This window comes from Dermochelys coriacea, chromosome 8, assembly GCF_009764565.3.
Source record: "Dermochelys coriacea isolate rDerCor1 chromosome 8, rDerCor1.pri.v4, whole genome shotgun sequence".
Classification (NCBI taxonomy): Eukaryota; Metazoa; Chordata; order Testudines; family Dermochelyidae; genus Dermochelys; species Dermochelys coriacea.
This window is the reverse complement of record NC_050075.1, coordinates 47,198,928-47,220,168: the sequence shown is the minus strand read 5'-3', so window position 1 is coordinate 47,220,168 and position 21,241 is coordinate 47,198,928. Positions and strand designations below refer to the sequence as shown.

At 41.7% G+C, this 21,241-nt stretch overlaps 1 protein-coding gene across 5 annotated transcripts in view; it reads right to left on the bottom strand.

Moving 5' to 3' along the window:
* Positions 1-21,241, bottom strand: part of KIFAP3 (kinesin associated protein 3) — a 132,818-nt gene that overhangs the window by 24,924 nt on the left and 86,653 nt on the right. For all 5 annotated transcript variants that reach the window (XM_038413461.2, XM_038413463.2, XM_043491129.1 and 2 more), the window contains exon 19: positions 15,108-15,207. In XM_038413461.2, coding sequence (XP_038269389.1) covers positions 15,108-15,207 — 100 coding nt within the window. The remainder of the gene's footprint in view (positions 1-15,107; positions 15,208-21,241) is intronic.

Genomic DNA, 21,241 nt, shown 5'->3' with positions numbered 1-21,241 from the left:
TTTATTATAGTGCTACTCAAATTATTCAGAGTAACAGACAGAGCACACATAAAACAATTGTATTATGACCCCACACGATTATGGGCCATATAGTGTGGTCCAGCAGATAGGGCACTGAATTAGGTGTCAGGAATCCTGGGTTGTATTCCAGGCCCTGCCACACAGCCTTGGATCAGTTACTTCACTTCTCTTTGCCTCTTTCCCCCCTTCCACCTTTTTGTCTGCCTCTCTCTAGAGAATCCGCTCTTAGGTACAAGGACTGTGTCTTACTGTGTAATAAGGTAGCACCTGTGCTTTTGAGGTCAGACTTCATAATCTAATGGCCCCTTCTGACCTTTCCTAAGTGCTCGTCTACAAAGGAAAATTCACTGCATTAGGACACTACCAAGTTGGTTCTTCCTTGTTAGGATAGCATCAACTAGAGTCAGTACTGGGGACCTGATCCTGCAATGAGCTCTGTATGGTCAGACCCCTGTGCCTTTGGGGAGCCCCGCTGACTCATGCAAAGATTCTTGTAGGATCAGGGCTCTGGTTTTTAAAAGGCTATAAATAAGGTCCACAATGTAATAACATGGTTTGGTCCTATTCATACAGGTGAGATGAAACTGTTATAACATGATCAGGGCACTATTACCAATTTCTATCAATGACTAACTTCAGCTTCATAGACGGGCCCTAAAATCTAAATCAGAAGCCTACTGCATTGATAATATAACAAGATCACACTACATCCCACATCTGAAAGATCCCATTCATAAATCCAAGATAGCCTGAATTGTCACACTGAGTACAATTCAATATCCACTGAAATCAATGGGAGTCTTTCCATTAACTTTTCACGAGACACAATCAGAATCCCAACAATGGACCAAGTTCCTTCCTGGTGCTTCTAGGAACAGGTTGGTGTTAATGTCACATAAATTTACAATATCCAGTCAGACCTAAGGGAATATGAAAATATGTCAAACTTGGTGCGGCCTCGTGACCCCACTCAGCTGATCTTATACGAGAATATGTTAAATATATATTTGACTTTGTTAACATTTGAGTATTTTTCCAGGATAAAAACCTTTTACTCCAGAAACTTCACTGGTTCTGGGCATCTCTTTAAGGTCTTTTTCTTGTTCATTTTAGTGGGATTTACAATTTGCTAATGCTGAAGTGTGATAAACTAATAAAACCTAGCTACAACGTTATGGGCCCAATTTACTAATAAAACCTAATTCAGTTCTCCTTGGGAACTGCAAATTGAATAGTGTCCAAACGTAACAACTGATTATCACTCTGCTAAATGCATTACAAAGGCAAAGAAGTGTCACTTGTTAATCAAGTTTAAATGAAGCAAAAATGGTAACATGGAAATGTAAAAAACAAACACCACCATGGTGAAGTCATATAATTAATATAACTTTAGTTTATTCTATTCAAGGACAATTTTTTTAAGACCATTAATACATGCAGCCTTACACCCCATTAGCAAGCCAGGTAAGCATTATCCCTACTTTATAGACTGGGAAACAAAAGGCACAGAGACTGTATGTGACTTGCCTTAGAGCCTACAGATTCACTGTGTGGTGGTCTTCTGCTTTGCTACACCTCCTGACTCCCAGTCTTATGATTACAGTATAAGACCATCTACCATCCCATTTTACAGCTGTGCATCATCCTGCCTTCTCATGTGGTAAAGGAGGCTTTAGTTAATGAAGTAACTACTCTACATGAAAGATTTACACAATGTCCACAGCAGCAGCATAGGAATAGAGGCCATTTTTATATTTACTTTCTACTTACATGCAGATTTTAGCAATTTATAACAATCTACCCTCTTTAGAAATTCAAGGAGGGATTTTCATAAATGCTCAGTGTTGGCTTAACTCTGCTTCCACTGAAATCAACTGAAGTTTTATCATTGACTTCAATGGGAGCAGTTTGAGCTCAGTGCACAGTGCTTTTCAAAATCTCACTCAAAATCTACTTAGTGCCTTGGCATAATTTCATAGATCTTAAGGCCAGTAGGGACCATTAGATCATCTAGGCTGACCTCCATAACACAGGCCAAAGAACCTCACCCAGTAATTATGAGACCACCCCACCCACAAAGAAAAGAAAATGGATGCCTGATCTTAGTACAACTGCTTGCATCCACAATCATGGCTACTAGTATCAGGGAGTAGCCGTGTTAGTCTGTATCCACAAAAACAACAAGGAGTCTGGTGGCACCTTAAAGACTAACAGATTTATTTGGGCATAAGCTTTCATGGATTCCTAATGGGCAACAGGTACGTAGGGACATTAGACTATCTCTAGTCCAGATTCGGCTTTAAGTCTGACGTGGACCATAAGTGCTTGTTAATTTTAGGAAGTCTCCAATACACAGGTCCATGTCACCAAACCACACCCAATGGGGCAGCCTCTGCTTAGGAAGGCTGCCAGGCAGGCCTACAAGTACATTGGCTAAGCTGGGTGTGGCAGCTTGCTTTGCCTGCCCATACTAAACCAATGCATTAGCCTGTCACTTTCAGAAGTAACCTGTAACCTTCTGGTCAGTTGCTGAATTGGCAGGAAGTGAAGATCCCAAGGAAAAAAAAAAGTAATCAATCCCAAAAACCAGAATATGACTGAAAAGTCAGTGCCTCAATACAGTAGGCTTTACACACAAAAGATAAAACCATTTTAGAATGATCCCCCTTCTGGCCTCCATGGGTGTGTGCTCCCCTGCTTCAGAAACAGATTCTGCAGGACAGAGACTAAAGCAGGGCTCCTCCTCAGAAGACAAATCCAAGCTATAGTGCTATGTAAATGTATGGTGTAAGGATGGTGTGGCTGTCTTGCATAAGTCTAACTGAATCAAAAGAATATAGCTACAACTAGCGCTAAAAGGAATTAAATGTGGGGGACATTTGTGTATGCATATGTAGGGATGTACTATTTAGTTATAATTTTCAAAGCACTTTTACAGACATTTAATAAGTGACTCTTTACTACACACCCTTAAAAAAGGAGGCAGAGTTTAAGGGTATGTCTACACTATGGTGACTATACCAGGATAGCTATGTCACCGTAGCTATGCTGGCACAACCCTGTAACGTAGACACAACCTATGTCAATAGAAGGGGTTTTTCCCTCTTTGTAGAACACCACCTCCCTGAACAACGGTAGCTACCTTGATAGAAGAATTCTTCAGTCATCATAGCTGCATCTACACTGAGCGGTTGGTTGGAATAGCTATATTGTTAGCTATGTGGATTTTTCACATCCCTGATCTATGTATCTATAGACCAGTCCTGAGCGAAGTCAGTGCAGAGTGGAAGAGTTTCTGGTTCCCAGTTGTCCACATGATCCATCAGAGCAAGAGAAGAAACACAGCTATAATTCCCTGGCTTTAAATCTAGACAATCATCCACTTAGGTATCGAGATAGACGGCCACCCCATGAAACTACATTTGTTTGACCCTCACTGCTTTGTGGGAAGAGGCTACAGTTAGACCTCTGTTAAAAGGATATTAGTGCACACACAGGATCAACATGTATACGGAAATCCTTGTCTCAATGAAAAAGAAAGGGAAGGCTGTGCAATGGCAGATCTGCTACATTTTGTCCAGGGTTACAGGAGCCTATACCAGAGAAAAGGTATTTCATAAAGTTCTTCTGCAAGAAAAATTGAAAGCTTGGGCTACTTTCAACATTCTTAGTTATTTGTCTAACATTGCATATAGCTTAGTCAGAATTCCCAGTTTCTCAATATTTACAAGCAACTGGCACTTACTAAACACTAAATTGTGCCATTACCTAAACTTCGTCAGGCTATGTTAAAAAGTTGTCTTTTCCTGCAGGGCAAAAAGAATCCCATGGAAGTCTCCATTACAAGATATTTAGCTATGACGATTTTGCCTGGAACCAGAAAGTCATTAATCTCTAGTGTGTCATTAACATTTGAATGCAGATAAATGAACAAATGGCATATAATCCTGAACACATCTTTCAGATGTCTTCTCTCTCCTTCAACTCAGACACTACATTGTCACCATATTAGTCAAAGGGGAGGTTTTTTGCTGCTGCAATAAGCTCTTAATACAGAGTGAAAGTTTTATCAGAACCAAGAGTCCTGAATTTAGATTTAATAACATAAAAATTTCCAATTGCTGCCTAATGCTCATCAGTTTCTGGAAGATGGTATTGTGATTTAAAGCTGGAAATCTAAATCACAGAAGGGGAGATTACTTTCCTATAACGGAGGTTCTTAAAGATGCGTGGCCCCTATCTGTATTCCACTATGGGTTACACATGCGCACTATGCACCTGGAGCTGGAGAATTTGAAAGGCGTGTCCACTGGTCTGCCCATGTTCACCTTGCACTTTCTACAAAGGGATAAGGGTGGGACGGATCGACCGCCTCTCCAGTTCCTTCTCCACCATGATTCAAGAGGCGATCCAAAGCAGAGGGGAAGGAGGGCAGGTAGTGGCGTACAGATAGCGAACACGCATCTCGAAGAATCTCCAGTTACTGGTGAGTAACCTCCCCTTCTTCAAGTGATGATCCCTATTGTATTCCACTGTGGGTAATCAAGCAGTACTTAAGTAGTAGGAGGATGCGAGGATATAGATGGTAGAACTGAGTGAAGGACAGCCGTTCCAAAGGAGGTATCAGCAGAGGAGTCCTAGACTATGGCATAGTGTCTCTCAAAGGTGTGAATGGGGCCCCACATGGCTGTTTTATAGATATCAAGGAGGGATACCTCCTGAAGCGATGCCATAGTCACTGCTTGTGCTCTCATGGATTGAGCTCTTACTCTGGGGAGGAGGACAACACAAGGGGGAAGGTTCACTAGTTGATACAGTAGCATGCAGCCAGAGATCCATTTGGAGATCCTCTGGGTAGAGGTTGCTTATCCCCTGATTCTTTCTGTTACAGTGATGAATAGTTTCTGGGATTTTCTGATTGGTCTTGTTTTGTGTAGGTTAAAGGCCAAAGCCTGCCAGATATCAAGGACACGGTGTGTCTGTTCCTCCGAGGAATTGTGTGATTTAGGAAAGAACACAGATTAGTGGATTGATTGGTTCAAGTGAAATTCCAAAAGAACCTTGGGGGCAAATTCAAGGTGTAAACATAACAAAACTTTATCTTTATGGAATACAGTTTAAGGAAGATCTGCCATCATCACTCAAAGCTCACCAACCCTTCAGGCTGAGGTGATTGCTTTATGGAGAGAGGAAGGGACATGGAGCAGGAAGCTAGAGGTTCAAAGGATGGCCTTGTGAGTGCTGAGAGAACAAGATTCAAGTCCCACTGACGGGCAGGCAGGCTTGTGAATAGGTCTAAAGTGGTCAGTGGGTGAGTGAAGACTAGGTAACACTGGGAAGGAGGGTGGTATGCACTAATCACTGCCAGGTGGACTCATAAGGAGCTGATGAATAGGCCTGATGTCTTTAGAGAAAGGATATAGTCTAAAATGAGAGGGCTATCTGCATTTTCTGGAAAAATGGTCCTTTGATGCTCCCAAGAAGAAAAATATCTCCACTTAGCCAGGTAACACTGTCTAGTGGAATCCTTCCTTCTATTAGAAAGGATGTCTCATCAGCTGTGGAACATGAGTGTGCTAAGGATGATGCCCATCCAAAAACCAAGCCCTGAGGTGAACTGAATATGAATTGGGGTGCTTGATCTAGCCATGGGTCAGGAGCTCAGAAAACGTTGGGAGGGCGATTGGTAGTCAGGATGACATGCACAGAAGATTCAGGAACCAAAACGGTCTGGGCCAGTAAGGAGCCATCAGGATAACCCGTTCCTTGTGCTGCTGGATTTTGAATAGAACTCGTGTCAGGAGCAATAGTGGAGAGAATGCATGGTTCAGGTGATCTGACCAAGAACAAGTAGAGCATCACCCTGGGGAGTAGTAACTCAGTGCTCCTCTTGAGCAGTATGTGATGCATTTTCTGTTCATTATGGAGGAGAACAGATCCCTGGTTGGGGTTCCCCATAAATTAAAGATATATTATCGTTCATGGTTTGAAATCTGTCTGTGGGCATGTATACCCTTGCAGTGACCAAATCCAGGGTGGTCCCAATGAAGTCCAGAGATTGTGGAAGCGAGAACAGATTTTTTCGGCATTTAGACTGACCCGCTCAGGGAAGAGAGGTGGTGTAGCATCAGTAGAGTCAATGCATGGGCCTTCTGGCATGACTTAGCAACAAGAAGCCAGTTGTCAAGACATGGGAATACAATGAGATTGAGGTGTCTGGTATGAGTTACCACTACTGAGAACACTTTGGTGAAGACTCTGGAGGTGGTTGCCATGCCGAAAGGGAGTATTCTGTACTGAAAATTATTGGAGCCCACCATGCATCTGACGAGGCATCTGTGAGCAGGATGAATATCTACATGAAAGTATCCAGAGCTGTAAACTACATGTCCTTTTCTAGGGATGGCATTATAGAGGCCATTGTGAGCATATGAAACTTGAATTTGCGAATGAAATGGTTGAGGTGGTGGAGGTTGAGAACTGGTCTCCCTCTGCCCTTCTTTTTGGTATAAGAAAGTATGTCACGGAAAAGCTGCTCACTTAGTATTCTAAGTTCTAATTGCTCCTTGCTCTAATAGGGAGTCCACCTCTTGCTTGAGAATTGTCTTGTGAGAGTGATCCCCAAAGGGGAAGGGGCTTGTGGAAGAGATATGGATGCAAACTCAATTGTATGAGATCAGAATGGATGATATTCAGCACCCACTAGTCTATTGTTATTGCACTCCAGGTGCTAAGAAAGAATGCTAGATGACCTCCAAATGGCATGTGAAGATTGGGCAATGTTGGGCTTAGTGGCTTTCAGCTCTCAAGGTCCCATCAAAAATAGTGCCTCACCGAGGGTTGAGATTAGGATGCCAAGCCTATTGCTGAAGGTTCAGGGAAGTGGGTCCTTTGAATCTTCTGCCTTGTGCGTGATGGTTCATAGGGCCTCTAATGAAAAAATTGTTGAGCTGTGGGTCTAGGTCTAGGCAATTATCAATGGAACTTCCTCATAGGAACAGGTGTATATATCCCCAGAGCGCAAAGGGTAGCCCGAGAGTATGGAGGGAATTGTCCATCTTCTGACTGAATAACTGATTCATCAAAGGGGAGGACCGCCACAGTGTTCTGAATCTCTCTAGGGAACCCTGACATGCTGCATATAAGAATAGCAGTAGCCATGGCTCTAGGCGAAGTGTCAGCAGCATCAACTGTGGATTGGAGAGCACTCTTTGCTATTAGTTTGCCTTCATCTCTCAACTGGAAACAAGCTTTGTCCTGTTGTGGCAGACTATTAGTGAACTCTATAAACTTGGAGTAGTTCACAAAGTCATACCTGGATATTAGTACCTGGTAATTGGCTATTGGCAGGTAAACACCTGTCAGGGATGGTCTAGATAATACTTAGTCCTGCCATGAGTGCAGGGGACTCGACTAGATGACTGCTTGAGGTCCCTTCCAGTCCAATGATTCTGTCCTGAACTGGAGTCTAGATCCGAGAAGACCTTTCTCCCCATAAGGCTAGGCGCTTACCCTCTTTGTCCTCAGGAGTAGATTGGGGGTGTTGCTGTCTAGCCTTTTTGGAAGCTGCTTGGACTACCAAAGAGTCTGGGGGGGGGGGAGAGAAGAAAAAAAATTCAGTCCCTTTGGCCGGCACATAATAGCGTCTTTCCAACTTCTTGAGCATAAAATCGCAGGTGACGGGGGTGTGCCAAATAGTCCTTGCTGGCTCCATTATAGCTTCATTAACAGGAAGTGCTATTTTGTTGGATCCAGATGGGTGGAGGATGTCAAGGAGTTCGTGCTGGGATTCCTGAACCTCTTCAAGAGGAATATGTAGTTCACCAGTAGCTCTACAAAGATGATCCTATAACTGCCTGAATTCATCAGAGGGGAAGGAGACATAGGGGTTACCACTTTGTCCAAAGACGAAGATGGCAGTTGTGTTGGTTCCGGCAGAACTGCCAGATCCAGTGAATATTGATTGCTTTTCTTCCTCTGAAGGATCCTGAGTGCCGCCTACTATGGGATGCAAGGAGTGACTCTCTAGCAGACCAGATCAACTCTGCAGGGGACTATTGGTCCCAGGGCTCTTAACATCTGGGTTGTTAGATGGGGTGGGATCTGAGTTACTACAGAGAATTCTTTCCTGGGTATCTGGCTGGTGAGTCTTGCCCACATGTCCAGGGTTTAGCTGATCGCCATATTTGGGGTAGGGAAGGAATTTTCCTCCAGGGCAGATTGGCAGAGGCCCTGGGGGTTTTTCGCTTTCCTCTGCAGCTTGTGGCACGGGTCACTTGCTAGTAGATTCTCTGCACCTTGAAGTCTTTAAACCATGATTTGAGGACTTCAATAGCTCAGACATAGGGGTTTATTACAGGAGTGGGTGGGTGAGATTCTGTGGCCTGTGTTGTGCAGGTCAGACTAGACTATCATAATGCTCCCTTCTGACCTTAAAGTCTATGAATGTATGAACATATGAATGTGGCCAGTAGGAAGTGTCTAAAGGGAGACATGGGGTGCCAGCAGCTCCAAGCTCAATGCAGAGGTTGGTCCCAAGCTGATGTAAGTCTTTTAGATGGCAGAGGATATGTAGCGTGGTTCAGAGTCTTCCAATGAGGAGAAAGTTGATTCCTGTTCCAGAGGTGGTACCATCGGTGACGCTGAAAGGAAGTTGTATTTCAAGGAAGAAAAAGGCGATAAACTTCTCTGAGCTGTCGATTCCCAGGTGGCGTTACGACATCTCTGGAAAGGAATGGATCCGATAGAGGGGATTCCAGATCCGGGAGTGCAAAGATGTCCTGTGGAGTGGCATGGAACCCAGTTCTCACTGCTGTGAGAGGGGATGTCTCTACCCAAACCATCGGAGCCTGAGAGGGTGCTGTTGAAGATGGTGCCACAGGTAGGTGTTGAACCGTCTTCATAAGTGCCAACAGATCCCAAGGTTTGGGAGGTGTCGATGAAGACATACCAATAGGTTGTGTTCCAGCACTGATGGAGCCTGATGTTTATATGGGCTTTCTTGTCAAGCTTCTTGGACTTAAGATATGACAAGTCCTCTTGGGCTGAGGTACTGGGCTTGCTCAGAGCCGAATCAGACTTCTTTGAAGTGGATTTCAAGGAAAACTTTTCTCTATGAGAGTGCTTCCTGGGTTCCTGAGAAGACCCTGCAGGGGATTTATGGGGGTAGATTCTCTGGCATCAGGTACAGCTGGGGAACAAGCAGCAGATACCTCATCTTGTTGCATTGTGAGCTTCCCTGAGGCAGTACAGGCAGCACTGATAGTTATCACTGACCGAGAAGGACTGAAGGCAGGAAGTGCAAAGTTTGAAGCCTGGAGACCTGGGCATAGTCCAGTGCCCGTACAAAATAGATTAATATTTTGGGGGAACACTTTCCCCTCTAACACTAAAATCTATGAAAAATACTATAACTATAAGCTGTACAAGATACTAAAAACTATTTAGGAAGCTAAATGTTATCTTAAGGGATGAAGCCAAAGCTACAGACACAGAGAGGTTCTGACCTGAGCCACGCAGCGGTCAGAAGTAACTGAAGAGGCAGTCAGTGCACCCTACCCTTTTTTCTCTAGGTCAGAGGAAAAAAGGTGAGCCAGGGCGTATGCACAGACCAACAGATGCTACTTCCAAATTCTCTGGCTCCACACACACGGTGCGCATGGGTAACCCATAGTGGAATACAATAGGGACCAGCACTTGAAGAGGAAAAAATCTATTCACCGCAAATGAAAAAACCTGGATACAAGCTGTTAAAACAACCTCCTTCAGCCATGTATTTTCAGTTAAATGGAAAATATATCCCTGAGATATGTTTGCATTCTGGTCCAGCAAAGCTTGGAGGAAAATGTGCATGCAGCATCTCTAGGTTTGTCACTATTTTATTGTGTTATATTAAAAATATTCCTTAAAATATGCACCAGGACATAGTTCCATTAAAAAGCTTGTATATCTGGGTAAGTCCCTGCCATTTCAGGGGCCTCTGTCATTGGTGCACCTCGGCTCCTCCTGTTCTCTGCCTGTGGCTCACCATACTTTAGTATCCTGAGGAGTGTAACACTTAGGGCACATCTTCACTACGGAGCTAAATTGGTGCTGCTGCAATTGATGCAAATCGACTTATCCTGGTCAACACCGCGATAAGTGGATCTCGCTACGTTGACTTCAGTTACATTATTCACTTAACTGGAGTAGTGTAGCTTAGATCGATCTACCACGGTAGTGTCGACCTGGCCTTAGATTCAATTCTGGTTGGCGGCTTGGTGTGGGGGTGGCTGGGTGGTGTTAGTGGCCTGTGGTATGCAGGAGGTCAGATGATCTGGTGGTCTCTTCTAGCCTTGACCTCAATGACTATGGAAACACAGGTCTTTCAACTGGATGTTAAGCTCACAAACTAACTTACCTGAAACGTACCATCTTTAGTTATAGGCTGCTCTTCCAAAATGTACTGGGTCCCTAAAATCAGGGCTGTCACATTGCTAAGATGCCAACTTCTTAGTTGGGTGACGTGCCACATGTTAATGTGGAATGAGAGTTCCTTTACAATGGTGACACAAGTGAATAGATGCTGTGCTGTCCTGACACGGTCTCCTCCAACCAGACAGGCACTGAAATTGACAAAGATTTGCTTGCCAAAGCTTCTGGATGGGGAGACGGACAGAGAGGGCAGCAAGTGACCAACCCAAAATACAGCAGAGGTGGTGATCCAATTTTAGCCTATGAGCATTTACAGTGTTCCTTCAAGGAGTTTTATACTCTGACATAGGAATTGATCTATCTAGCCCAGTATTCCTGTCTCAGATGTTTTAGAAGAAAGTACAAAAAAACCCATGACACAGAATTTATGCCCTTAACATTTTTCATCCAATTAATGGATCTGTGGCTGTCCTTATTCATATTTATTTCTTGGATTTACATCAGAATGAGACATGCCTGTCCTATGCTTTAGGGCACACAGGCCAGGTGCCTATAAGTATCTAATCCAGTTTGGATTCCAGTTAACCTCTTGGCTCAATAACTGACCTATTTGAATAAGTGAACCTCCGCAGCTGTAGGTTTGCAGCCCCAATGTCTACTGAAACAGAGCCCAGACCACAGTAGTTGAGTACTGAGAGGAAGTCAGTTGTTTTATAGTGGCTATTTGTTTGGCTGCACTCATCTTACGTGGCTGCAGCATTGCACCCTGCTTTGACTAACAAGTTTCCTCTTGTGTTTTCTCATGCAGTAGTGATGAAAATGTATTGATGATACTCCAGAGGCAGAGGTTGCCCTTGACCCTCAGCTGGAGTGTGCTGCAGCCTCAAACTGTTGTCAGATGAATGCCTCTTTGCCTCTGGTGCAGCTGGTGTAGGTTGGGTCATCTCATGCAGTTATCAGATACAGCTTATGCTGGAAACTTTTGGTGCAGAGGTGACAGCTTGAGCCCAGCTGTGCCCTTTTGAACATTTCATGGTGGGCCCATTTCTTTGGCCATGTTGCCACCAAATCCCTCAGGCCAGGTGTAACTGTTGGCTACCACAATTCACTTAAGCCCTATTAGGGCCTTCCTTTACAATTACATAGTGGGCATCGATACTAATTGGGCCTGTTATCATGCATGCAAGTGCTTATTAGAGGTGCAAAGTCATGGGAAAATGAACCCTTTGTATCTGATTTGTATGGTTTCCGTAGATTACAAATTCCTTGGACTTTGTCTTCATGTCCTGTATGCTTTTGTATAGTATGCTGTAATTGTAGGAAATAGCCTCATGGCAATAGGACATGTAATGTTTTAAGAGTCTCTGCGATATTGATATAGAAAGGAGAAGGAAAATGTGGATTCTTCACAGCCAATGGTATTGACTCAGTTTCAGCTAATGTTGTCACTTGCCTCAGATTTCACAGGATAGTCTTAATTTGGATAGATCTGAACCCTTCTCTCAGCACCCCCCATCATCATGTGAACTGAACTCTTCCTATTCATTCCAGAACATCTAAACCAGTCAGAAAGCGCAACAAATAAAAATATGTTTCATGCAAGCAAACTCAAAGCACATGTAAATATGCATCATTTCAGCAGCTGGCCATTCCTTCTCCCAATAACTAAACACTAACAAGTTAAAAAAAGAAAAGTTGACCATTACAATTTTCACATTCTATTTACTAAACTAGTTTATGAGAACTATCCAATAATTAGTAGAAAAATCAATCATTTTTATAACAAGAAACTGGTTTATTAAAAGCTGGAACTGGTTTCTCTCTCCCCCCCCCCCCGCAAATTCTTAACATAAGGTTCTTGTTAGCTTTAAAATGCAAGCATAAAAATATTCCAGAATTATGTTATGGTATGGATGAAATGTACACTATATAATACATGAAAAGAACCCTGACTAGCTGCTATTATTTTTAATTAGGCTCTATAGCAAATATGGCTTTACCTTCCAACACTAGTTAAAATTTGGGGAGGCTGAAATCTCCAGACTCATGGGACTGGCAATTCTGTTGCTCATGCCTCAGAGCACTAAAGCATTTTACATTAGCTCTAAGCATCAGGAAATCCTGGCTCTTGGTGCCAAGAAGTTCAAAACGATAATGACATGTCTGAAAACTAAGATTCTCTGTCCGAATGCCTGCGTCTATTCTAACAAACAATTCTGACCCTCTGTATTGTAAACGGTACAGAACATTTGTAACCATACGTGCTGTTTCCAATTAGGTTGTCTCCCTGTAAGGCAGATAATTCCAGGGACAATCATATTGAAAAGCACTCCCAGAAACAGAATTTTAATTAGAAATCAGAATGCATTTGCCTGCGCCCTGCACAAAGAGCTTTTACCAAGATTTGTAATTTGTATTTATTCTTTTCATTTAAATGGGTCCCCGACTTTAATGCGTGGTGGTTATGAACAAGGACGTTCTACAAATATGTTTTATTTTTAAAATATATTTGATGTAATTTTGCCATTCAGTTGCTGGAAGGAGACCAGATTCAAAGCCTTAAAAATTTACATTTCAACACAAGGTTGAAATGCAAGGTTCAGCAATCTAATGTAGCTCAAGGATGCCCAACCTTTCCCCAACCAAAGGCTTCATTGGCAAAGTAACAGGATCTTGATGGGGCTATTCTTAGTTTCCCAAAAACAAAGCAGACAGCAGCCATCTTCATCTTTAATAGGAATATGCAGGCATTGGGGACAGTCAAGATTGTAACTGCATCCTGTCATTTCCATAGGCCAGATCTCCATATTAAAGTTGAGAATGGCTGTGAGCCACACTCCATGAGTATGCCTACCCTCCAATCAGAGATGCGATTTCAACTCGTGTAGCACATCCAAGCTTTAATCTAGTTAGCTTGGGTGTCACAGCAGTGAAGCAGCAGCTGCACATGCTTCCGTGCAGGCTAGCTACCCAAATAATTACCCAGGATTCCAGGTGGGCTTGTCCATGGTACTAAAGCTTCACTGCAAAGGGTACCCGAGTTAGCCATATTAAAGCAAGTCAGGTATAGACGTCTACATGTGCTGCGTGCAATCATGCCCCCTGATTGTGGTATGGACATACCCTAGGACTCCAGAGGTTGCACCTGGCTTCCCTTTTCTTCAGTTTCTCCATCACTCATGGGCTTTAATAGACATATATATTTTAAAATAAATAAAGCACAACTGTATCACAAGTGCTTTCACTTTTAAAAAATATATAGTAAAGAAGTCACCACTACATAAGAAAGATTTTGCAAAACAGTCTTAGCAGAGTCAAGCTTGGGAAGTCATTTAATTGTCAACCCTTGTGTGTGCTGGGCTTGCTGGCATTTCCGTGGCAAGAATCCCTCCCCCAGTCAAGCTGCAAGGAAGCAGAAGGGGCTAGCACTGAACTGGAGTGCTCCTTAAAGAGCAATGTCAAATAGCCATGCAGGTGAGGTTTCAGATAGGAAGGTATATAAAGGGGGAAAAACCTGCATGCTTTCTAAGGGTTCTCCTTGGGAAAGGAGAGAATTACCTAGTCCAACTCAACTGTTTCTCAACAGATGATTTTAGGTAGTAATTACAGAATTTCCCAAAACAGATTACACCACTGCCCTACATGCTGTGATTTGTTCAGACTTTACATAAAGCTACTAAAGTTATTAGTTATTACTGGGGGAAGAAAAAAATAAAAGTCAACAAAGGGTGAAAGCATGTCTCAATAACTTCTTGTAGAAGTGAATTCCATAGGATTACCATACTGTGAATGAAGTACATCCTTCTATTGGAGCGTACTGTCACACATGCCTATCTGTCATAATTTGGCATACATGTCACATAAAATAAAGCCTTTCCTAAACCCTACAGTTGCCATGAAGAACAAGGAAGGATCTTCTTCTCTGAAATGGGAGTTTTCTTATTTGACCTTGTGAGCAAAGTCAGTCCAGAGATCCAAATTGGAACAGCTTGCTAAGATAACAAGGGAGAAAAGGTCAGAATAGAAGGGCAATTCAGACAAATGTCTCCAACAGCTCCAGGAATCTACAAGTCGAGCCAAAAGACAGACATCTTTCACCCATCCACAAGATTTTCAAAGCATATGACATCAGTAATCAAGCTGAGTGTTAGCTGGGAAGGTTGAGTAAAATCAGGAAACAATCCTGACAGCTGAGAAACTTATTTTTAACAGCTTAAGAATACTGGAAACAATTCTGCTAGTTAATCAAATCCCCTAGCATCTCCTTAGACATTTCCAAACAATGATGCCTGAATAGTGTATAAATAATTGTCATAACACGTAATGAGTTGTGTGCTCTAGTTTTCTATTCCATTTTTATTGACTTTGGAAAGCTATCAGGAAATACTATGCATACATTAATGTATTAAAAGAAATGTATAATTCAAAAGGAAAACTGGATCCTCCAGTGTGACAAAACACCATGAAGTTTTGATCTACGATTTCCATAAACCTGCTTTCTCGATGTAAATCATTGCCCCAAGTATGTTTTTAAAATGTAACCCTATTAAAGCTTATGTTTTGGAATGGAAAAAAAGTTACTCAAGTTGAAAAAATGTAAATCAAACATTAAAAAGAAACCTGAATTAGTAATTTTCTGATTACATAAATTCTTTCCAAAAAGAGAGCTTTACCTGCTGGAGAAGGGATGTTGCCCGACTAAGTCTCCATTTTGGAGGTGATAATCACTGAAGAAATCTGGACTCACTGCTCCATCAGGGGCTATCAGGCCATCTATGAAGAGACGAGAAATATAGAGGTTGAGAGACAGTGTCTTGTTGGGGGTGCCAGAAAAGCAGGCCACACAGCAAGTACTGCTTTATCCCAGGCACGCTCCATTCAGCAATCTGTGTCAGTTTAGGGATCAAAGACAAGCAGCAAGAAACAAGGCCAGCTCCTGGCTCAATAAGACAAGAGACTCACCAGGGCCTGAAGCAGACTTCACCACTCACAGCCCAATTCACAGCTCCTGTGATGGGCCACAGCTCAGAGCTGTATCCCTCACATCTTTGCCAGCAGGACTGGAAGAGATGTACAAGGTCCAGTCCTGTCCATTCTGTCACAGCAGTGGGACCAGAGAAGAAGTAAATAAAGAGCCAAACACCAACTTCCAGGTCAGTGGAATAAAAATGGCAAGGCAACCTATGGCTTGATTCTTCAACCACTAGCCCCCACCCTCTTTTTGAGGCTGTTTCTGGAGGCAACTTCATGACTTGATTTTCCCCACCTTCCCAGTACTTTAATGCCTCATAAGACTAGCCCAAATAAACCATTTTCATATGACAGGCTCCTGGGGAACTCTAGGAAATGGACAGTTCCTTAGCTAAGAGTAATATTACTTTGTTCCTTTTACTTTCACCACTGGTAAAAGTAGGTGCATGTGTTTATAAAGTCACTATGATGCCTTAAAGGAATCACAGCCTTACCTGGTTTATAAAAGAGAGCAGGAAATTATGGGCTAAGCTTTACTCTCAGTTACACCAGCTGTTGAATGCGTCAAAATCCCCAAATGAGAATGACGGATGGTGTCAGTTCCATCAGAGAAATGTCAGTTGGCAATACAGCTATTCACAGCCACCAAGTTAGACAAATTTCTGAGTGATATTAAGAGCAGCACTGCTCTGGCTATGACAATATTTCACCAGAGTTCTTGAAGCACTTCAAGGCTTGTGCTCACCAGTGGCTGGCACAGTTCTTCACCTGTGTGGTCAACAAAAAGCGACTTCCAAAGACATGGGGAATACTAAAAACCATTGCTCTCCTGAAACCAGGGGAAAGCCCACATAATGTTGCAAGTGATCGACCGATATCTCCATTGTCTGTGCCATTCAAAGTTCTGAAGCATCTCATCCTTCCCCAGAAACGGAGTCAATATTCAGCATGGAGCAAGCAGAGTTGGAGAGGCTGGAGCACCTGCGATCAAGTGCTGCTTTGACAACATTGAGCAAAAATTGTTTTCAGAAAAACCTGAAGACAGGAGCCATATTTCTGGATCTGACAGCATATGACATGATGTGGAACACAGGGCTCTTAGTCAAATTGTCAAGAGCACTCTCAGAATGGGTAGTCAACATTGTTGATCTTTTCTGCAACAGATGTTTCCACGTGGGAGACAGAGTTAGCATGTAGAAAAGAAACCAACAATCTACCACAAAGCTCTGTACTGGCACCAATGCTTTTCAACCTCTTCACAAATATCCTTCTGCTCACCCAGTCCTGCATGTTCTCATATGCAGATGACATTTGCTTAGGCGTCCAAGCAAGGTTATTCCTAGAACTTGAACATGTCCTAAACTCTGATTTGATTAAGTTGGCCAAATACTGTAGTCAGTGTGACCAAGACATTTACAAGTATGTTCCATCTTCACAATGCCAGAGCAGACCAAGAACTGAATATCTCTCTCGACTGACATCGCCTGAAACATGAATTCCACCCAATCTACCTCAAAGAAACCCTAGATAGATCTCTCACATATCTCAGCCATCTGAGGAAAACTGCAGCTAAGGTGAGGACACTTAACATTCTAAAAAACCCTGGCTGCCACTTTATGGGGAACAAACTTTCAAACTCTCCGATCATCCAGTTTAGCCCTATGTTACTCTGCAGAAGAATACTTTTTTCTGATCTGACCCCATTCATCCCATGTCAAGTTGGCTGACACACAACTACACTCAACCACATGCATCGCAACTGGGATGATTCAACCCACACCAGTGCCATGGTTTCCTATGTTAAGTAACATCACTCCTCCATACATCTGCATGAGGATGTTACAGCCAGATGATCAGGGCAAACCCGAGCATACCGCTATACACAGACTTCTTTGATGACCCAAGAACGTGCTTGTTGTTGAAGCACCCACTGTGGGCCCACCTATCCTGCCCAGATTTCTCTGCAATGTCAATGTGGTGTGAAGAATGGTTTCTGATGTCAACTGCAGAACAATCTCTTATAACTGAACCAACCAGGCGTGTTCCTGGCTTTGACTTGCCACGCCATTCATGGGTCCTTCTGAAACAATTTAGAATGGGACAGACCCAAAGTGAGCCTTCATACCTTGGGCCAACAAGAGAATCCCACATGTGGCGATGGCCAAAGACAGTGTCACACATCACTGACGACTGCCCTCTTACCAGATGGGATGGTGATCTGAGGTCTCTAAATCTGGCTGATGAGACTGCTGCAATTGGTTTGGCAAGCGCCACACCCGATAAGAAAAAGCTATACAGTGTAAATCCAGAGTCAGTCCACCGCTCCACCGCTTTAACTTTATTTCAGTTAAAATGAAAGCACTGTTTATCATTATCGCTATTCTTACACTCTTGGTACATTAGTTGTTAATAAAAAGGGCACAGTTCTTTACCTGGTAAGATGTGCCAGGCTTTATTAGAGAAAACAAGGCTATCTCCATTAAAATATACAGTAACCATGAGAGTCTGAGGCAGCATTTAAAAGCGAGTCCCCAGCCTTACAGATCAGAAAGCATTCCAATAAAAAAAAAAAAACCATGGAAGAAACAGATGCATTCTGACTGATACTTTAATAGTTTAACAGATGACCAAGAGATTCCTAATGACTAGGAAGTAACAAATGCCATTCCACTTTAAAGTAAAAGAGATAAGATCCAGGGAATCACAGGCCACTTAGCTTAACCTCTGTGGTTTCAAAGCTACTAAAGTTGCCTAAGCAGGAAGCAATGGAAAGTTACTTACAGACACGGGCTTAAAGAGGACGACTCAGGCATTCAAACAAATCTCTCTTTGCATTACAAATGTACCTGATTTTTTTTTTTAGGATAATGTAGTGACAAATGATAAAAGGAATAGAGCTGACATCTAGATTTCCATGAGACATTTGATGAGGTGCTACAGAGATTCATTTAGAAGATAATAGCATATGGGAAAGTGATTGAAGACAACGTAACAGATTGTAAATGAAAAACGCTAGCCATGATCAGACAGCATTTTTAGAAGTGTAAGATGCGGTGGAAGAGCGTACAGCTAATTGCATACATGTGTGTACAGCATGAGAGAGAATAGAACCTGACAAGAAAATATTCTGACAAATAAATAATCCTGTCTTTTCACATTGTTCAGATGCAGGCAAAAGGCAAGTGTGCTATATAGAGTAAAATATTTCAAAGGAAAACAGATTTAATTAATTGTATTAATACTTACATTGAGTCTCTCTTTCTCTATCTGAATTGTTAAACAAAAAAATAAGATGGAAGCTAAGCATTTTTGCACTAAAGATATTTTCAAATTTTAAATATGCAAATTTTAAGTAATTTCATATTGTAAACATTAAGTTTTATGTCAAACTTATATATCAAAACCAGGATTGTTATATATCTAAATACTTTTTTCATCCTTATCAATGGAAAAAGCATTACATTTTAACTTTGATACTGAAGTAACCACGCACTGCTTAAGGTTTCTTCAGCCAACAGTTCTAACATTCAAACCATAAAGCTCGGAGTTATGGACAACAAACATGAATTTGTGGGAATATAAAAGTACACAGTGTCAGTTGCATAGAATGCAATTACAGGTTAATCAATATCTGTTGTTACATATATTCGACGTAAATTAAGGATGTGTACATTCAAAGCTGAGGGAACACTGAACTCATGAAAAGTTACTTTAGAGTCCTCTTTAGATTCTGATGTAGGTTTAGTCATTTTATGTGATGGTGTTGATGCAGCACCACAATAATAACTCATGTCATTAGTGATTTGCAGAATTCTTACTGGTTGAGAGAAGAGATGTGTATTTTGCTTCGGCCAATCAGAGAGCAGGTCATCCATAAAAGTATCATATTGAACTTTCAAAAATAAGCTGGTTCTGACTGAAGTTTTGATTTTTGAACTTATGAACAAATAGTCCTTCAGAAATCTATACAACTGCACAAAAAGATTCCAGTTGGTATAATAATCCATAGTCTTTTCAAAGTTATATTGTGTGTACATTGACCACATTTCAAGAATATAAATCTAACAGAGTTCAAGAACACACCCTTAGTGGCCCTTGCCAGAAGGAAACTAAAAAGTGAATCTGTATTTTGAATATAATCATTTACTCTTCTACCTTAAAAAAAAAAACCAAAAAGACTTTTCAAACATCTGCAGAACATATCATTGGAAATCTGCCCCTCCTCCCCCGGTCAAACATCAATTCCAACACAAAAACCTTTGTTCAAATAATATTATGTCTGTAACACGAATGATTGAAAGCCAGGAAATTCAAAGTTACTGGTCACACACTGTCCCTAACACACACTACAGGGAAAAGAAATGGTCCACTGAAACAAGCAAAGGTCTATTGTAAAACTCTGGAAAGGGAAGATTACAACGGGCATGCTTTCACATCTTTCACTTCAGAAAGTGCAAAAAGCATTGCTATAATAAGAGATCCCTGTAACATCCTATGAATTGCTCAAAGAGTTTGTCATATAGGTTCAGTGCAATTAGATAAAGTGTTCAAAAAGGAAAAAAATAAATCTATAAAGCATGAGTATTGCTATGGCTAACATATATAATCAAATCTGTACATCAGCACACTACAGTGTTGACATACTTTGAAAGTAACTGTAAAACTGACATTGGGGACTTCAATATTTATTCTCTCTCAGTAACTTCAGATAAAATGTATCCAGTTTACAACAGAAAGGTTTTTGGATTGTCTTTTAAATTATTACCCGTCTTAAAAATTCTTCTTGTGATCTGAAACCCAAACTAAGCTCATGCATCAGCTGCAAAGGACTGCACATTTATATAGAAGGTAAGAATAAGCAGGCTTTCCCTCCCTGCAAGAGTTTTTTCAGGGATATAAATCTTCAGGCTTCAGGGTGTTAGCCAGCCTCTAACTAAAGAGGGTTAAGAAAGAAACTTCTCCTGTGGGAAAGTTACTCTAAAACTGCCTCCTGCAGGGTGTCTTGCACCTTCTTCTGAAGCAGCTGACAATAGCCACCACTGGAGAGAACACACTGGACTGGATGGATTGGTCAGATCCAATCTGGAAATTCCTGCGTTTCTAACTAAATTGCAACTGCAAAATCTTTAATGATGTGAGAGATGAAGAGAGTCCATTTCATCTCCCAGAACTTTTGGCTGGGCATTACTGATATGAGTAAAAATTAGCAAACACTTATTTTTTCTTTAAAACCACTGACTGCATACACATAGAGACCAGGTCTATAGAATAAGAAGGTGCCACTTTTACACCATCATTTTTTGAGACCACAGCCACTCTAATTTTCAAGTGACAAAATACTTTTTCTTAAGGAAAAAATTATAAAAAATGAAAACCAGAATGTGTAAAAAGATAGCTTTTAAGCAAGGTTTTACTCTGAGAAGGAAACCACAGGAATCCTTAGGATATATTCTCTGTGTAGGACATTTATATCAAATCAGTTATTTGCAGTGTTGTTGTAGCTGTGTTGGTCACAGGATATTAGACAAATGAGAGGGGGTGAGGTAATATCTTCTATTGGATCAACTTCTGTTGGAAACAAGCTTTAGAGTTTACACAGAGCTCTTCTTCAGATCCTGAAGTCAAAAGATGATTTTTCTGGCTGCCAGCAAAACAGGGATCTGCACATCCAGATGGGTTCTTTCTAAGTCTTACATCACCCTCAGAAACAAATATCAGGTTTCAGAGTAGCAGCCATGTTAGTCTGTATTCGCAAAAAGAAAAGGAGTACTTGTGGCACCTTAGAGACTAACAAATTTATTAGAGCATAAGCTTTCGTGAGCTACAGCTCACTTCA